The 19768-nt window shown below is 39.3% G+C and overlaps 1 protein-coding gene across 1 annotated transcript; it reads right to left on the bottom strand.

Annotated features, from left to right (window-relative positions):
- Positions 1–29: 29 nt before the first annotated feature.
- LOC140938479 (A disintegrin and metalloproteinase with thrombospondin motifs 6-like) lies at positions 30–19419 on the bottom strand. Its single transcript, XM_073387955.1, has 23 exons — positions 19122–19419; positions 18938–19004; positions 15874–16205; positions 15214–15394; positions 13928–14091; positions 13645–13728; positions 12764–12888; positions 12326–12384; positions 11962–12067; positions 11626–11760; positions 10246–10396; positions 9988–10086; positions 8812–8960; positions 8264–8327; positions 7702–7819; positions 7109–7251; positions 6475–6601; positions 6306–6389; positions 2550–2716; positions 2078–2246; positions 1281–1407; positions 957–1167; positions 30–624 (listed from the first exon to the last, which is right to left on the bottom strand). The coding sequence occupies exons 1-23, from the start codon at positions 19191–19193 to the stop codon at positions 472–474; spliced, it is 3087 nt and encodes a 1028-aa protein (XP_073244056.1). The 5' UTR covers positions 19194–19419; the 3' UTR covers positions 30–471.
- Positions 19420–19768: the final 349 nt, after the last annotated feature.

Here is a 19768-nt window from a genome sequence, read left to right as displayed (position 1 = left end):
CTCAGGACAAACTACAAGTTTTCTATGTATTGACAAAGTTACCAAGCATTACATGGTAAACATTTACAGTATTTGAGAAAGTGCCTTGAAATTCAAGCTTAAAACGCGAAAACGACTCAGAGTAATCGCTATTTTGAGTGATTACAGCCTCATCATTAAGAAACCAGGTGGGTGTCTTCTAAGTCAACCTGTACAGTTTGTTCTCGACTCTTTCAGGCACATTGAACAGTTTTTGTTTTTGGTGGCAAACTGTTTTCTCTCCCTCACCAAATGTTTCATTTATCATAGTAAGTAAAGGCTCAAGTTTACTTGCTAAAAGAAGATAATTCATAGTTATTGAGAATATTTCTGTGTACGCAACAAAAATTTCAAGTTGCGGGTATGATTTTTTTCTCAAGTGATAAAGTCACTCTTGTTGTCGAAGCTGCAGGCCTGTCTGTTAACCATGTTACCGCTGTACAAGCCATATCATTAACAAGGTGTCCCAGTGTCACACGAGGCCCTGGTGGGTGGTTTCTCTCCGTTGCATTCTTTCTCCTCTACGGGTTCCTTTTCGTTGCGTTTTCCTTTCTTCACGCAAACCACTTCAATTTCTCGCGCGCCTTTACCACAGGTGACGGAACACTGCCATTAAACAAGAGAGAGGATGTCAATGTTAAGAAAGGTTTTCAACAACGTTTTGCCTCCAAAAAACGAAAGAGACTCATTTAGTAGCTTATTTTGAAATCAGATATGTTATTGCCAACAGTCGAGAAGTTTTGTCGAGACTTTTAGCGCGCATGATTTTTCTAGCGACTTTATTTTCTTCCACTTGGTCAGAAGTATTTTTTAGTTGATTTTGCGACAACCGATGCATGATCGTGATATGAAAATGGGAGGGGCTACTACTCCTATTTTCTGAGGGAAAAGCCCCAGTGACGAGGTTGCGTGATACTAAATTCTTGACTTATACTTACTGAAGATGATTTCACGGTAACCCACTCAGCAGGGCAAGGATGATGTGCGCATGTCTCACGTCCTGCCGGTTTAGATCCTGTACAGTGTAACTCCTCCACTTCAGTCTCTATACCATGGGACTCGTCAGTACAAATAACCTCTCTTGTCCTCTCTCCTGGGTGACCGTCATTGCAGGTTTTAGAACAGTCTGTCCATTCACCGGTTTTCCACCTAAAAGTATCCACTACAATAATTGGCCTTCCCAACCAGCTTCAGGAGCAATTGAAAATAAAAAAACAATATAATCAGAAGTATATATTCTTTTGGTAGATTTCAGTACCCACCTTGCTGGGCATTCATGAGTATTGCATATAACTGTCTCGTCCCTAGGCCTCTCTCCGCCACAGAAGTGGTCGCTGACCATAGATTCGTCGTCATTGCGGACACAGGTGCCTTTGATCAAAACGGTACCTACATGGGAAAGACAATATTATGAACCAAAAATTTTGTGCCCAATGTCTTAAACCGCATAAGAAGAGACTAAGAAAACGAATTTGCTCCGAGGCGTAAGGTTATAAAACAAATATGAAAGAATTATTGATCCCTGAACGTCGGTGAGGCCTCTTTTGTTTTGTTTCCAAAGCCTTGGAGCATGTGTGAATAAAATGTCAGTGAAACTGGCTTATTTCTTGTTTAAAGGTTGGATAGCAATATCCACCGGAGAAGTCATTATCCAACAGGTAGGTATATGTTAGGGAACGCAAATACATCCAGCGGATAGAGATTTAATCAGAGGATAGCTCTATCCATATCTCGAACAACTGAGGCGTCACAATATTAACTATCAGTTGAAACACGGCACGAAAAGGGTGGTGCAACATAAGGCTCATGTTTACTGTGTTTAAGAGGCATACCCGCAGATATAACAGAGAGAAGTCTTTCTGTATGCGCTTTTACTTGCAACACAATTTAGGGGGCATTCGTTACTGCGTCTTGTCTTCGGCAACATAAGCCCTCGTGTCAACCTTATCCCCAGGGCTTACCCTTGGAAATTAGGAGGAGAGTGTTTCAGCCAACCTTAAGTCCTTGAAGATCTCTCATTGGAGAATTGAATGGCGGGGTGACTGAACTGTTCACTTACCTCCCCCGCAGCTCTCAGAACAACCCAGTGAACGCCGAGTCCACTTGAAAGTGATATGCTTATGTCCCAATCCGCGCACGAATCTTGTGTCTGCGACCTCTTCTGAGGGGTTGGGGACAAGGTAACGAATCCTGACTTGGTATTCTTCCTTCCACGACTGAACTAAATACTGCCGCAATAACATACAAATGTAAAGTTTAATTTTAGCTATACGGTCAATTAACTTTTTTCAAGACAGACACCTCTTTAGACGTACATCTTGGGGTTATAACAGAAGCTAGAAGAAACACTCGATAGCAAAATCCAAGCCTTAAAATCCTGCTGCATTGCGAATAGGACAAAACAGGATCTACTACTCCTACTGTTTTTCTGAATGTATATTTTTAATTTAACTTCCATGCACTATGGACGATCTCTCGGACGGGTGTTTGACGCATATTTTTTCTCCTATCTTTATTTCTTCTCAACATACCATCAACTCCACATTCTCGGTCAGCGGTCCTTGAGCAGTAATCTTTTCTTTCTTCAAGGCATCACGAGTGTATTTGAATCTTGTTCCAGCACCCACGAAATTATAGGCTCGTGCCTTAATGCGGAAATCCATGTTGAGCAAGTCTTTTCCTCCTGCTGTCATCATTGCTGTTGGAGCAGCATAATATAACGATAATTACCCATCAGTAACTTTGGTGAAGAATGCTGGCCACCTCATTCGATCGCCTAACGTTTATTTCCTTTTGTTCATTTGGTATCTTATTCTAGCTTATGCATCTGCAGTTCTTCGAAATAAATGTACTTGCAGTCACTCTCTACAAAGATGCAAAAAAAACCTTGTGAAGCTTCTTTTATTTTTCTTTTTTTTTTTTCATAGCTGTGAAAAACATAGTCAGTGTGCTCCCCAGTATCCGGACACTTCAGTTTAACATTGCAATAACTTTCCTTTGTTAGTCGCAAGAGCTCTGCAATTTGGCCCAGAGAAAATGTATTTAGCCCTTAACATGACAAAAGACAGTTTAACTTTTTTGCCTTTGTTTCCATCGCGAAATTAATATTTTTGCAGAGCTCCTATGTTGCCCAGTATCCGGACAGCTGGCTCAGTATCCGGACACAACAACAACAACGTAATTGTACATAAATTTCGACAGGAAGGCGACTTATCAGCTTCTTTTGCACTTGCAAAGTAGTCTGGCAATCGATTCCACAAACATAACCTAGCATCGAGAAATAAAACATAGCAGATGACTGGGGTATGGTGGGGAACGCGAGCGGTTGTTAAACGGCATAATACTTACTTCCTTGTCTAGGAACTTTTTCACTGATTTAAGGAAGGCATCGGTGGACATACCGAAGCCGCGGTTTGCTAGCTCAATTAGCCAATCTACAAACGACTTTTTTTCTTCATTTTTTAATTAAAAAAAAAGCTTGGGGAAGGGACCTCAATGCGACGGTCAAAGGTCACTCTCCTATTTAAGGCCCGTTTACACGACCGAAAAAATTGGAACGGCCCGGATAAAAAGACGAACGGCTCCGACAAAATTCGACGTGTAAACGGTACTTGACCCGTTCCAGTTGTATCCGTTCCGTTCCTAAAAAGGTCCATAGGCGGCTATGGACCCCTTTCGGAACGGAACCGATAAAAAACGGTTCCGTACCCACATTTTTGTTTTCTTTTCAACGTGTAAACGCTCGCCCTTTTTTCGGTACCGTTCTATTACGTTTTTTTATGAGCCCGTGGTGCTCCACGTCAGTTGTTTAGCGTACGTCACATGGGTGTTGGAAGAAGAAACTGGAAAGTATTCTTCGACTCTCGAAAGCTAGCATACCACTGATCGTCAGAGTAAGTGCTGTATGTAAGATCAAACCAAGCCCTTGTTCTTGGAATTTGCCAGAAGCTCCTTTCGACTGTGAAGTGCGATACAAGGGCTGTCAATAGGAGAACCGTAAGCCTTGTTTTTCTCCTGATTCGGTACATTTTCTCAGAAGAACTTTGACGAATCGCACGCGCTGTCAAACGTGAATTTCGTGTTCTCTTCTTTAGAAGAAACCAGAAAAGTACTTGTAAACCTGCATCCATGATTGTCGAAGATACGCACAGTCTACTGTATGTATAAGCGCATATGAACAACTAATCGAAGCAGTTTTATTTGATTATCGCGGGCTCTATCGTTACCGGTCTCGAAGAAAACAACGTATAAACAGTCTAGTTCCCGTTCCAAGGGGCTCTCACTTACCGTGCCTTTTTCTGTCGGTTACATTACAGAATTTGTACGTGTAAACAGGAGATTTCGTCTGGAACCGGCACTTGTTTCTAACCGAGCCGTTCCTTCTCTTTTAACGTGTAAACGGGCCTTTAGTCTAACCTGCAATGTTGATATCTTCACGCACAGTCCCTACAGACCCTACAATAAGCCTGCTTTTCTAGCACTAATTCCTCCTTCTTTCACATCTCTCAACCCCTTTGGGGCCTTTTTTTAGACCGTTGCAACTCCATTCTAGCAGTCACAACTAGGGCCGAGTATGATAATTCCAGGTTCACCTCCGACGCTTTCGATATATAGAAAATGCAGTCACGCGAAATAAGCGGCGCACACGAAATCAAGTCGCCTCCAAATGAGTGAAGAAAATTTCCGTACGGACTTCAGTAGAATTACATTTCAGTTACGACTACATCATATATCCTAAGCTTTAATTATAGTTATAGATATGAAATAAATCTTATCCGGATAATGTACACAGCTAATTCATCGATTCTGTGTTGCGGAATTCTTTTAACGCCGCTCCGCTGGTTCAAACAAATCAAGAGGACTGTATCTTTCGATGTAACAACACGATTTAATGCAATCCAACAATCTACTGCGATTCACAACTCTCACATATTCAACGGTCGTAACACAACGATCAACGTAACTGAACGATCAACGATCAACGACCAACGAATCGATCAACTAAAACATTCTAAGTATACAGTGGTTTTTCTATTATTCTTGCGTAAGGCAGTATTTTTACATTAATCACATGTACAGTAAAAGTTCCCATTGTAATGTATCTAAATTGAGTGTCTATTACAAAATCGCACGCTCTTTCACCGTATTTTTAGCCTAAGAAAATGCATGCAGTTACATCATTTTATATCGTAAATATACTCGGACTTTGTCTACATTATTGTGAAATCTAATGTCACAAAATCTAACTTCTTTGCGCTACAAATGTCAATTGCTAATATTTAATCACAGAATAATCAAGTTAAGTATCACCTATTTCTTTCCCGACATTCTGTACAGCAAAGAAAAAACTGTCCGGATACTGGGCACCTGACATCAATACTTAGTGAATGTTTCTGGGCTCCGTTATTCCAAACAAATCGAATTTCAAGAAGAATTAACAAACTTTCTGAGAACCGGACTTCTTTAAGTATCTTCACGTTAAATATAAAACCGTCTCTTTGAAAATAGAGCGGTTTTCACTTGACTGTCGAAAGTAATTGAGGAATTGGTTTGGTTTTGGTTTTACTACGCCCTTTGGTTGGCTAGTGTATTTACTTTGGTTTTGGTTTTAAGACAGTCAAGTGAAAACCGCTCTATCACATATTACCTATCATTTTCTGAGCAGCACTAATTTTACTGCGCAGTAAACAGCGTAAATATTGGCCATGAAATGTTTATTCACCTGAACAGAACGGCGTCTTCTGCGACTGTTTCGCAAGCTTTCAATTCGCCAAAACCTTCATCTTAAAACTGAAATGTTCAGCCTTCTTTCGAAATACTTCGTTTACCGATAGCTGAAAAGGACGCCTAAAAAACTGAGTTTTTGTTTTAAGTGTCCGGACACTGGTACCGTCCGGATACTGGGCAACATACTGTACTTGACCTTTTTTGGAATTGCATTTTTCACTTTTTTAGGGGATTCGCATATTTTCCTGAAATGTTATTTACTAATATTCTATTTTTTCTTTCTCCAAAAAAATCGAAAAATGTGTGTTCTTTGAGGCCGTTTCTTAACGATCAGAATCACTGAAAGTCCGAACTACTATAACCGTGCTCGCTCGGTGTTCTGATTGGCTTGTTGGATTGTCTGGGTCCGTTATGCTTAGTCAGAGTAAACAATTTCGTTTTTATTTTATATCTACCTAAGTATAATCTATCTTAGATTAATTAAAAGTACTACTAAACAATGTTACTCGGCATAATGTGTATGTGATGCAAACATTGGGATTATGCTTATGTTTTCTTACCCAAATAATTTTTGAAGCCACTCATTTCTTTGATTTGAATATTTCTTGCGCCAGCTGGGAGAAATCCAATAGGCTGGTAATGTCCTATATTAAAAGAACAAGAAAACGCTAAGAAATACTGAGGAAATCAAAATGTTTGGTCTTATAGAAAGAGAAGTAAATTGTTAACCTTTCATTGGTTTAGGGAAGCCTTTGTATGTAAACCTTTTCCCGATGCAGGATGTTCCATTGCCGTCGCACGCACCACAGCGATCGAATACTTTAGAAGATCCTAGAACTTTGTCGCATCCTAGGGTCTGGATCAGAAATAAAACGTAACAATAATAAGAATTGATCAATTCTGGTTCTGATGAAAAGAACACACCCATCTTATTTAATTTAATTCGGTATGTGTTAGAAATACGATGTTCGCTCTGGCTAGGGTTGGCGTTCGAATGTCATCTTCTTCTCAAATGTTCCTTTTGAAGCTACCCTTTCAATTATGATGAAATACTTCTTTTGGGTGTGGGTGGCTTTCAAGTCAGTCTACAAAGCAAAACACGCTCTTGATTTCCTTTTTTTGGGAAAACCGCACTTCGTTCTAAATCTTGTCCAGCTTTAGGCCAGTGAGGACTCACTATGCTGTTAGCATTTCACAATGAATCAAACAGAGGTACAGTGAAAATAGCACTGGTTTTCAAACTCTCACGTTTAGAATGATCTGGTTCTTTCTTTTCGCAAGTAGAGCAACACTGACTTCTGTAAAACGTTTACAATTCGGAGGCTGCGGAGACTTAACATCATATAGCGCCTATTACCCTTACCTGGCATTTGCCGTTTATACAAAGACCGCTGTTCTCATCGTAGTCATCACAGCGTGTTCCGTCATCCACATACCCGAATGAAAACTTGGCAAACTGGCGGATGCCCACCTCAGCTATGCAATATAACTTACATTCCTGACCAGCTTAAATATGATAAAAGTAGGACAAACAAGGTTATTGACTTGCTTTGACTTTCTAGCCGTTCCTACCCTACATCGATCATGAAGACATGTTTTTCATTTAACTTTTGAGTTTGCGGAAGATGTTAGGTTATTTGGAGGTTTCAAAATGACAAACTCAGACCATGCAAACAGGTTGTAACGGTTTTAAGTTGTATTTAGCACTAAATGTAACATTTTTGGCTTTTTGTAGCTCACGACACAATTCCTGTTTGTAACTATTGATAACTGTTGATCTTGACTGCGCGTCCGCATTTTTGGGGGGGAGGGGGGTGGGGGAGAGGTAAGGGGGTGGCGTTAAAGCTACCTAAATGCTTTTTCTATCAGCTTCATTATGATAAATTATTTATCGGAATAGTTACTGTGCCTTACTCCAAACACCTCCCATACTCGGTGCCCTTAGCTGTTAAATACCTAATACAGGAAGCGCGGGGTTGTAACTCCATGGATACTTGTTACCATCGACGAACCGAACATGACGCTTTGCTTCACATTGGCTTTCTCTGGGAGTTCGTGTTCCGGCTCCACATTTCTAGAACAGCGAAATAAAATACAATTGAAATTTATTAGAATCTCCGCCATACTCATTGCAAGGTCGAGTGAGAAACAGACTAGCAAATTCCTCGTGGCAAAAAGAGAGAAAAACAAAACAAAGAAGCAAGTTAATTAGAATTAGGCTGCTACATGCAAGGTTAAAAGACCTTAAAAGGACTACTGTTAAGCGATCAAATCAGGATTCATTTAAAAGTCAATGAAATGTATCCCATTGTCCGTCAGGTCCTTTTTTGGTGTATGAGCACCGATGCATAATAAATTCTTCCGGTCCAGCCCTCTGAGCTAATGATCAAGGCAAGTCTCGCATGTTTCAATTTCTTAAGTGAGAGAGAACCGCTAGTACCATTTAACTCAGTTTTCCAGTGAATAATAAATCAGTGTTTTAAACTAAGAATGTTTAAAGTAGGCGTTACATACTTACAGGAGTGTGGCAATACCGAAACTCTGCTGAATGGCCTTGACATAATTTTCCACCGTTTGCAGGCCTAAAATCAAAAGAGACTATTGAAGACACTGTTATGGGTGCTCTCATACGTGACGAAATAATCTTAATTGTAGTGGATTTTGAACCTTTTACCGGCTGTAACTGCAGGAAAAACTTGAAAGCAAGTGACACATGTACACCCACCAACCCACGGCCCGGCCAGTACCTAACACATGCACACGGCCATATCACCCAGTACACGGGGGGAAACAGCTGTCCAAGGGTGCCACTGCCCGGTTGATATGGCTGTGCGCACGCTTGAGGTACTAGCAAGGCCGAAGGTTAATGTCACTTGTAAATGTAAATTAAACTCCATGGGCTTCACATTTCAAATCCGCTGTATTTAGATTTTCAATTTGACATACCGGCCTATTACATGATTTTTTCGCGTTTCACGCTATTTTTTGTTATTCAAATAGAGGAAACATGATGTAGTAAAAAAGAAACGATTTATCTTCCATACAGATTGGCGCCAAATTTCTTACCTTGGACTGTCACATTCCCTTTTTCTAGTTATCAGTCCCCCTCCACACGAATGAGAACACTGGGTCCAAGCTCCCCACGGTCCAAAGCCACCGTCTACGGCTTCAGGCCCCTCGCTGCCATACGGCACGCACTGTCCGCGGCGACACCACTGGAGAATGATAACAAATTTAGAACACTTTTAAGGTGATGTTACACGGGAGGATTCACAACGACGATATTTAGCGCAACAGCATTGCAATGTTGGAAAAATAATGTAACAATTCGAAACAACGTCGCAACAATGTTGAAACGCTGTATTGCGCTAAAAAACGTCGTTGCGAATCGTCTCGTGTAACATCAGCTTTAAAAGTGCAAATCACTTTATCATAAGCACCACTGAATCTTAAATGTTTGTTGTGCTCAACTATGGCGCGAATTTAAAAGTTGAAGAAAAGGAGTAAAAAGACGACTGACTCGTAAAAGAGAAACAAGTGTCGACCAGGGGAGTGCAATATACGTATCTTGAAAGAATGAGTAATTGATTTTCATCATTGATTAATTTCAAGATCAATTGATTAGCTGAGCGACCGTCTGACTCACTGACTTACTGACTTTGCCTAGTCCCTAGGCTTCATCATTGCGCGTGGCCGATGTGTTTCGGTCACGTGGTCTGAGCGAGGGCTTTCGTCTCAGATACGTCCCCGAAATGCAGTGACCGAGAAGGCCTGGAAAGACGCAGTACAGGGACTGGGCAATTACTGACTCAGTAAGTCAGTCACTGACTGGTTAGATGACCGAATGAAGGATTAATTGGGTACTGCCACCATAATAAGTGAAACATAGAAATTACCGTTCAAAACGTTAAAAGAAGGTATAAATATCTCGGCGAGTACAAAGGGAGGAACGGATGACCAAACTTGAAGAAGATTGAAACGGATTGCAATTTTGGTTTTTGAAAACTTGTTTGCCTAAAGGCTTTTTAAAGTTTATTTCTGTTGTTTGTAACGTTTGATATAATGATTGGGAGACATTTGCAAGACACCTAGCTGTGACTTTGTCATTCACAAGTAATTTCTCAACTTCTGTAGCGATAAGAACGCGTAGTTGGCATGAAAAGGAAAATGAACTGACAGCCCTGACATAGTCTCTTTAAGTAATTGCCTGTTTAGCACGGGTTTTAGAGAAATTATTTGTACCTTTTTATGACCACAGCTTGAGCCCTCAGCGCCGGGTTCATGATGTGTGGTGCACATTCCCGTTTCTGGGTTTACACACCAAAGCTGAAGACATATTTTCTGGAAAAAGAAAATCAAAAACATGATTTTCGAGTATCAGTAAAAAGTGTTTCTGATATCCATGAAAGGTAAATAAAGTTAAAAGACGTGTTCTCTGTATTAAAGTAAAAATGATACGGGCTGTAGAGATTGAACATGTTTATTCTTCTGCTTGCTCACCTCCTTTAAGAACGGTGCTGGACAAGCGCGTGACTTGTCACCAAAGGCTCGCGAGCATTGATCATCAGCGGTATATATTTGACCTGGCAGGCGTTGCGGCATGGCAACAGACTTTTGTGGTTTATCTTTTAAACACGCTGAATTATCACCACTGAGGAAAAATATCAAGAACAAACAGGGAAGTTAGGTCAAATTCTTGATCTGGATCTCTTTTGTATAGTTGATACTATATAAAACAACAATATCCTGACATCGTTAACTAGTATACAACTGGGAGGTGAATAGTGGGGGATATACAGAGGTATTTATATCTACCGCTGTTTACCGACCCTGAGGGGGGTAGTTGTTTGGTATTTACCAAATCAGTTAGTTAAAAATGAAAAAAAGTAAGTTTTTTGTAAATTAAAAACGTCACTTAGTGGGAAGTTTGTTTACAATTTACAAACATTTCGGGGATTTTGTCAAGTGCGTTTTTGCGATTTTGTTGCAAATTCAGCAAGAAAATAATTTTCTACCTACCAGTTAACACCGACAAGCTTATGTTCGTCGCTTTTTTGGTATTTGCTTGTATGACTGCTTCATTTATCGCTCAAATTTCGCCTTACGAAAATTTCTCTAAACGAGACGCCATCTTGGCGTCGGTCGCAAAACAGTGAATAGCCAAGGATATTCCGCGTTACGAAAGCCAATCAAAACGTACTAAATTGTTGTTCACTGATTTGGTAAATACTAAAAAGGAATAGCGGGGCGCCTGTAACAAGGCCTCACAAGATTGGTTGGGTAAACAATGAACGAATAAAGTTAACAACGCCCTGCGAGGAGAGCCTCCTTTTTTCTTTTTGAGTGAGGAGAAAAAAAACCGAGGCTCTGTCTGAATCACGTTAAGGCTTTGAAATCGCTGAAGTTCGTACTTCTGGACAAGTCAATCTTGTTCTTTATCGCCAAACTGGTTTTCCCAACTGAGGTCGCTATGCCAAGCACAGGGCTATTAGGCCTGGGTTCGAAACTGTATCCTGGCAACAAGCAGTACATGCTAGACCTTACTCGATTTAGAGTAGTGTAGGAGCTGCTCGTAAGGTCTCTCCTAATTGGTCGCAGGAAACAATGACATGTCATTCTTCCAATTGTTTTAGTATTGTTTGGGGTCAGGGAAACCCACCATCGGTGACTTCTCTTCCGAGCAGCTGCTACATGACCCTCTCAATTTATGTAGAGTCCTTCTCGAGTACGAGAAAATCAAGCACGTGAATGTAAGGCTCTGCTAGCAGGGTGAGTTAACATTGGTACCTACATTGTAGCCCCAAAACAAAAGAACTACGATATAGGGGCCCAATAACTTTACAGGTTTTAAAGGGATGCCAGGCTACTGGGAATACTTACGACAGAAAAGTATGAATTGCTTGTCGACTACATAACGACCATTCAAAGGCTGTTTCTTTACCGCTGGCCTGTGTGGCCATAATATTCTTGTTGTTAGAGCATGGATTGCCGGCGCCATCATGCTGCGCACCAAGACTGTAAGACATAACAATATGACAACTAAACGTTTTTGTAACAGCGTACGCTCTGATTGGTTTATAACAAAAATTGCTTAAGATAACATAACAAAGGTTTATGGCCCACAGTGAGACCTGAAAACTAAGTGAGGGCCAGGGTGAAAATTAAGGAAACCAGATTGGGCCCTCTACCTGGACTGGTTTTAACAGTTTTACTTACTTGTGCCCTGTTTCATGTACAATGGTGTATGCCGTTCCCAGCCCTCCATCCTTGCTTAGTGTGCAACTCCCTGTCAAGCTACACATTCCTTGAACTTGCGCCAGACCTTTGTTTACAACAAGAGTAAAAAATAAATAAACTTTTAGTGTTTCCTCCTTTCATAATCCACTAATTCTTAATTAAATTTTGTTCTTTTAAGAAAAAGTATTAGCCCTACTGCAATATAAAACATCTATGATAAATAGCGCGTTTAATCTTGGTTAGTTATAAGTTTTCATTGATCTATGTGGATAGTCGGTAAGACGACCTTAAGTCATTTCTGTAGATATGTTTATTTTGTTATTAAAATACAAACATTTCTCACCTAAAACTTTTTCACAGCTTTGTCCCATTCTTTTATCGGTATTTCGACAAAAATCGTATCTAGAATAATAATAAAAGACCCTTGGCGGATGAGGATATCCCATACAGTCATTGCCAGCTCAGAAATCTTAAAAAAATACAATTAGTAATTGTACGGACCATGCGGTATATGAGAATTGGAATTGTTAGCTCCAATAGACGCTGCGATGGCACATTGGTAAAACGGAATCAAAAACTCAACCTGGAACTTTCAAAGGAGAAACAGAAAAAACATGCAAAGATACAACAACTCTCCCGAAATTGTTCAGTAGCTCTATGGGGCTAACATTTCTCCACATTTAGTAGGGTGAGTGGGACTTAATGGTGACTTGGTTACTCAGGTCTCATTACGTTTCCAATGAAGCTTGAGAGACAGTGTACTACTACCGTAAATCCTCACCGCGAAATAAGAGCGGCATGATCAAAGTGATCTGGATTGCTGTCATCCACTGGATTTTGTCCCTTGGCCCAAAGGCAGAAGCTTTCCATGGTGTTACCGGCATGAGAGCTTATTACCAGTCCTTCCTACAAGTCAAAATTATAGTGATGGCTGTTAGCAAAGTTTCTTTTTAGGGTGATAAAAAAGTTCCGTTTAAACAACCTCATCCAGCATTCATTGAAAAATGTCGCTATTGTACGGACGATACGGAAAGGACAATGATCAGTTTCTTTTCAAATGATGTGCTAAGTGGCTCTTTCATTAAGTCATTGGAAAATGGATCAAGACAAATCAAGACAATCTATCGGCCCTGTTCGATTCAGTCAGGAATTGAGATGGACTAAGCCTTTATCAGTGGATCTCAACGCTTTAAGCGCGTGCGACAGTGGAACAAGAGCCCAGTTATGGCTATTCAATTCCATAGATATGTCTCCGTTGATGGACTTCTAAACCATTCCTTCCTTCGAAGATATAGACGGGCAGCTTATACTAAACTGAAGTTCACGTTTATTGAGAAAAAAGTAGAAAAAAAAGGAAGCAATTCGTTAAGAGCCATGTTAACCCTCCAGTTTTATCCACCATCTTGTTATGTGCTCCGTTGACGTGGTATCTATGTGAACTCATGTAGTTACCCACGAGCTTTCTGTCCTTTTATTCTCCCCCGTCTTTTCTATCCCAAAACTACAGTTTCCTCAGTAAGGAAAAAAGACGAAATCAGCAAGCGCAGCAAAGCTTTATCGCGCGATATGAAAGAGGATTCTGCAGTTCTTTCCACAATTTATTACCCTTTTATCGTAAAACTGAAACCTCGTGAAAGTATCCTTGGAGAATAACCGTCTTACCTGATCATGCTCAAGAATTAGCAGTTTGTGCAGGACGTACTTCAAGTTTGCTCCAATAGAACTGTCACTCAAAAGATTATAGGCCTGAAGACAATTATTGCAATTAGAAACTAATCATACATATACTGTATTAACAGTGACGGCAACTAATTACAAATCATGTTCATCTGCTCCTTATAGTTATAACTTCTTATTGGAATTAGTTTTCAGAAGGAGCTATATCAAAATGGCAATATAACAAGGCAAAAAAGATGACATACCACGTCTTTCCCCAGTTACTTACGATATTGATGAGACTTGGGACATAAGTCTTGAGTTCCTCGACTCCATGAAAATCCGTCATTTTCTTATCCGCCACGACAAGTGTTTCTATTACGTAATCTTGTTGGTAATTTACTGGAGAAGGCAGATCAAATACTTCTCTCTTACTTCTGGCACTTGGCTTGTCTACAAAGACAAGGAAACAGAAGTTTAAAATGCATCCCTTGCACAATATAAACCGCAAAGCTCGGCTTTTACGTTATAAGATTCGGTCTTACGCTAAAAGCTAAGTATACAGCTACTTTGAGAAAGGTTGACGGAATTAATGTGCAGGCGACAATCCCGAAAGGTATATGGGATATAATCAATACGCTGTTCCTTGACGACTGTAGCTGTCGAAACTTGTTTTGTTGCTTTCCTTTAACACTCGCAGACATATGCATGGCCTCTCGTGCCATTCTTTCAAATTTCTTTCAAGAACAGTGAATTCAAAACCACCCACAATACCTTTCGGGATTGTCGCGTGCACTTTTGCCGACAACCTTTCTCGAAATAGCGGTATGGATTGCATGAGATAGCTCTACGTCTCATCAGCTGGAATAAACAACTTCAGCGACGATGTCATTTCATATTACGAGTTTCTATGCAATATCGACACAGACCTGGTCGATTTTAACTTTGTAGTGTAGCGTCCGTTATGAACAGGCGTCAAGCAAAAGTTCAGTAATTAGTAGCCCGAAGGGTGCCGGAACTTAAGGACTTATTTGAGGTTTATGTTCATAGTGGTGGGAAAGTTAGTTTCGTGGCTGACCTTATTGATCTGAAAAGGTAACGACGCTATGTGTGGTTTAATGTCTAGCTATCTCAAAAGAAAATACTCTACCCACATTTTTCTGTTGTGCTTATCCAGCAGTGGCTTATTCCAGTAAATACGTTGAGGTATGTAATAAGTAATAATAATAATAATAATAACAAATAATAATAATAAAATATTTATATAGCGCTTATACTTTTCAGCGCTAAGCGCTTTACAACACTTCAAAAAGGTGTAAATAAAAAATTAAAATCTTAAAATCTTTACATATATATATACATAGTCACAAAACTACAAAATAAAAAACCTAAGATAGTTTTTTTTTTTAATTTTTTTTTTATAATAAGTGATTATGAGCAATGGAAGTATCTGCACCAGCGATTCTTATAATATTCTCTTGATACACTTGTTTAACAAGAAAGTCTGCATATTTTCTCCTATTTCTGTACATCAAATGCGATTTTTGTAACTTAAGCGTTACTTTGTATACCTACCTTCAACTCCACACCAGTTTTCCGATCTTTTCTCAACTCCGAGTTCCTCCTCAAGATCTTCCAGTGATGACGTAGATCGCCTGTGGATCACGTGAGCGCGAGTTTTGTTTGATTCCAGAGTGAGTCGTTCAGGAAGGGGATTTATGGCAAAAACATCATCTGGGGTTCGAATCAAACCACGCTGTAAAAAAAGTATAATATGCCTGATAATCATGAAAAAACCGATTAAAAATTCCCCACCTCTGAAACTTTAGTGAAATTGGGTACAGATTTGGGTGCAGTAATTTCTAAGATGGTTTCGGTGGATAAGCGTTAGTTATGATTGGTCCATGTCATTCAAGGCAACTACAACAATCCCAGAAATCGTTATGCCCAAGCTTTTACCCATTCCCCTTGGAAGTTTTCTGGAGTGGGCAATTACATCGTTTTCTTTATATTTCAGCGGTCATCATACCATATATATATCATGTGATCAGGTCATACTGCATTGTGACACATTACTCTATTATTAACTCAGAACTCATTAACTTTCAGTTAAGGTATGGGTTTCATTAGACCGTTGTCTCTACAGTCTTAGACCATCCTAACCAAGGGAAATGTAACAGTTTGCGCGTAAGTTACAAGTTATTAAACTAGAGACGTCACAATTTTCTATCTTACCAGTCCATCACAGTTGCTTAAGGCCACTTTAGTGCTCAGTCCTTTGGAAGAAACCGCATGACCAGTGTAATGACAATGCTCAATTTCAAAATGGAAGCGCGAGCTTTGATTTCCACGAACCTCAACAACAAAATTGGGCGAGAGTAGCTCATCATTTAAAGTAACATTTAAGTGAAACTTCTGTCCAAAAGCTGATAGATGGAAAAAGACGGGTTCCTTGATACCAATTTCCACGCTTCGGCGCCTTCTATGATTACCATTGGACAGGTCACGTGACAAAAAATTGCCATCATCGTCTACTTGGATTGGGTGAATCACGTGATAATCTGGAACTGAAATATGATTCACATTTTAATTACCTATTACTGTCATCATTGCAATAAGTTTACCTAAGAATCTCTAGAGAACTTATCAGTTGCATAAGAACCTGTTTGTTCTCTTTTTTTCCCAAATTTCAAAATATAATACATATTACCCTGGAAAAGAGTATTATTCAGCCAATATGAATTATTTTCTTAGAACCTGCTGTCAAATACTTTGTTCTATTTAACTTTCTTTGAACAACAGGATCACATAAAAAAAGGTTTTCCATTTCTCAGCCAAACAACTTGGCTGGCTTGTGGCTGATGAGCAGTGCTTGCAGTTGGAATATGCAGCATATATATTCTTGTTTCTTTTGCAGCCTGTACCTTGCCATTCCCTGCTCCCACACGTTTTTTACTGGCTTCCTTCCTTCAGCTCTTTTTCGAGTGCAAAATATTTTAAAGCATTGTTGCGTAATTTCCCCCGATTTCTCCTGCTTCCCTTTAACTGACCATAACTAAGAAGACAGCGCCCCAGTGATTTAGCTTACAATTTTTTGATTACACCCTACCAGCTGTTCGAAATCTGCCAGTTTTCAGACCGCTACAAATAAAGGAGAGACTCAAATTGATTATAAGATAAGACTTTTTAAACTGCAAAATGATTTACAGTTATGCAGGTTTGTTTAAGTTCCGTCAAGTACAAATACGGTCTACACAACCCAAACAAACTAACCATTGAAATTATCAGGCGTCAAGGAGGCGTCAGATGAGTAACTTATCAGCTTTGGATTAAAACATAATTTTTTGAGGGACACAGAGGAATTCACAGTTAAGCAGGGTAATGAAAGGTTTTTCTAATGTCTGTTTTGCTAGTTTGGGGCTTTTCAAGAATATGAAATGAAAAAATTTTACATCTTGTAGTCTTTCATTATAAATTAGCCAAACAAGGATTACAAAAGCTTTCAAAATTGTGGACGAAGTAACAAAAGCTATAGAAGCATGTAGCGACCTCATTTACACACGAATAAATGTGGAAGTATTCGAGGGCGTAACCCAAATGTGTTGTAAAATTGGCTTCAAAAATTCTGAAATTTTTGTTTTTATTTATTTCAGTCAGAGGTTTTAATATAATTGACCACTTGACGACCCCCAAGCTGTTGTTCTGTATAATTATCGAGTTCAAATAAAGGATTTGATGATGATGAGGATGATGACTGGCAAATCCTGAAATATGGGGGCGAGCAATCATGTTCGATACAATATCGTGTAAGCATATGGACAGGTCACCGATGTTCGACACAAAATCATGCAAGGATCGGACAAGTCTCCAATATTTGACTGTTCTCATTGCAACTATTTAATGGCCTCGGTAATTGCTAGATAGCAAACTACGACTTTCAATGGAGCCGCGTCTCAGGGCAGAGTTAATAATAACAGTGGAACCTTGTTAATACGGTCACCAATGCTTCAAAAAAATTTAAGGGCCTAATGACAAATACACCGTACATTGCATTCGCATTTCTTGAACAACTGATCTCATTAATAAACAACTGGAATGTAGATTAATCACGTGCAGTAATTGGAAAAACTACTTAAACTTTCCTTTTAGTTCATAAAACACTTTTAAAATTCGGCTATAAAATCGTAACAAGTGCACTTTACGTGTTATGTAGTCTAAGAACGGTACAAGAATAGGCTCAGAGTACTAGGTCAATAAAATTGACATGTCACCGGCATTTTCAATTTCTAAATTTCGAAAACGTGGTCTTATTACAGGAGATTCTATTGTTTGGGATTTTGAAATATGACAGTTGGCCGTATTAACCGGCGACCGCATTAACGGTTTTTTTTAAATAAGGAAATATGACCGATTTGCCGGGCCGAAAAAAAGTGGCCGTAATAACGAGGTGACCGTATTACCGAGGTGGCCGCAAGGCGGGGTTCCACTGAAGTATATTAATTATTGTCTTAAAGCTTGAAATGTTTCCGACTATTTCCGCCTCAAATAACTTTCTACCTGTTGAATAGCGGAAACTGCGTCTTAATTATAAGCATTCCGGGAAGAAATTTATTAGTTTTGCTTAAAGTAGGAAGACACCCGGTAGGCATCAGTGCATTCGTCATTTTCTTATTAATAATAACTGCTGTGCTTAGTTTATTGTCTTTTACCCCTGAAAATCATATGCGCCGAATATTTAAATCAACTCTTCACGTTTTGTTTGAGTTGAGGCGATGAAAATCTTAAACATTACAAGATATTCTTATTAGAAGAACCATTTTTTAATTTAAGAATTTCTGTATTTTCTTTATAGATAGTTGCGGTTAGATTATTTTCAACTAATTTCACAGTCCGGCTGGGCAGAGTGATTTCAGATGGAAATTCATTTTTCGGCTTGAACTAAGATTTGGGCGAGTTTTTCCAAGTGGTATCGATATTTTTTGTTCAGAAAAAGAAATTGCACAGTGTTAGATGAAAGCAACTTTCTTTGGATAATTGACTGTATCGATTCTATTATTATCATATGATTAAAAGCAATGACTTGCCGAAGTTATACTCTGATGTCTTAATTTGCCGATGAAAAGTTTCAGGCATCGAAATATCAATGAAATCTCTGATGAAAGAATTTACCGATATATTTGGCCTTGTTCTCCACTCTTATGAATCAACAATCAGTTACGACTCAACCTTTTAGAAAATCAGATACAAAAGGGAATTAACTGAATCCCTGACACCGAAATCTATCTATCTCGCCACTTACTGCTCTGAAGGAACGGCTCGCCAAAAATCTTCTCTATTTCGTTAGGCGTTAGCAAGTTGTGCACATTCTAGACAGAAACAACAGAAGATATAAAGGTCAAATCGTTCGACAAATGTTGGTGAAATTAAACTTGTGACCCTGCTTTAAAATGTTTTTGATCATGATAAAAAGCGTTTCAGCTTACCTCATATATATTTGCTGAGGCCCGCGGAAGAACAAGGAGAGAAAGAATTATAAAGGAAAAATGTGAAAGCATTCTTCTTTGAGCGAAAAGAGGGATCCTTGTCTGACACGGTCCGATTAATGCAATAGCCGCAGTACAAACTAACAGGTATGCGTCTTTCTTGAGTTAATTAGACTTTCAAATGAAACCAATGTTTTCCTGTACATATGTGTTCTTATTCGGTGACCGATGGAGTTTTCCTCGCAGGGCAGCTACTCAAGTCTTTGTCTCAGTCGGTTCCTCTTTACCATTTAGCTATTAACGCTGAACGCAAACAATAACTGTAATTAGAAAACACTGTCCTGCCTTTTAAGGCTTCTTAAAAACTCCACTTTTTGGATTTCTTGTTTTTACGTGCGATAAGATCTTTCCGCTACCCATACCTCAAATAATCAAAGTATCGCTAGACCTCTTGAGCAATTACTTCTCGTTCAGTTTCAAACAAATCGAAAGCCTCCCCATAACTTTAATTTCATTCAAGTAAACTGAAAACAGAAGGAAAAGTTTCCAAAGCTCTGCCGCCCTACCCAGACCTAACCAGGCTAACCACAGCCCTAAAAGCTTTTTATTCCTATAATAAATCTCAATCTGTCATTTTAGTTTGTTGA

This window comes from Porites lutea, chromosome 5, assembly GCF_958299795.1.
Source record: "Porites lutea chromosome 5, jaPorLute2.1, whole genome shotgun sequence".
Classification (NCBI taxonomy): domain Eukaryota; kingdom Metazoa; phylum Cnidaria; class Anthozoa; order Scleractinia; family Poritidae; genus Porites; species Porites lutea.
This window is presented reverse-complemented; position numbering and strand designations above follow the sequence as displayed.

Bases quoted from the DNA above. Each gene is read 5' to 3' on its own strand.
- LOC140938479 (XM_073387955.1), bottom strand. From the start codon at position 19,193: ATGCTTTCACATTTTTCCTTTATAATTCTTTCTCTCCTTGTTCTTCCG. The intron at 19,005-19,121 runs GTAAGCTGAAAC...GTTTCTGTCTAG, and splicing joins CCTCAGCAAATATATATGAG to AATGTGCACAACTTGCTAAC. The intron at 12,068-12,325 runs GTGAGAAATGTT...TTGTAAACAAAG, and splicing joins AAGCTGTGAAAAAGTTTTAG to GTCTGGCGCAAGTTCAAGGA.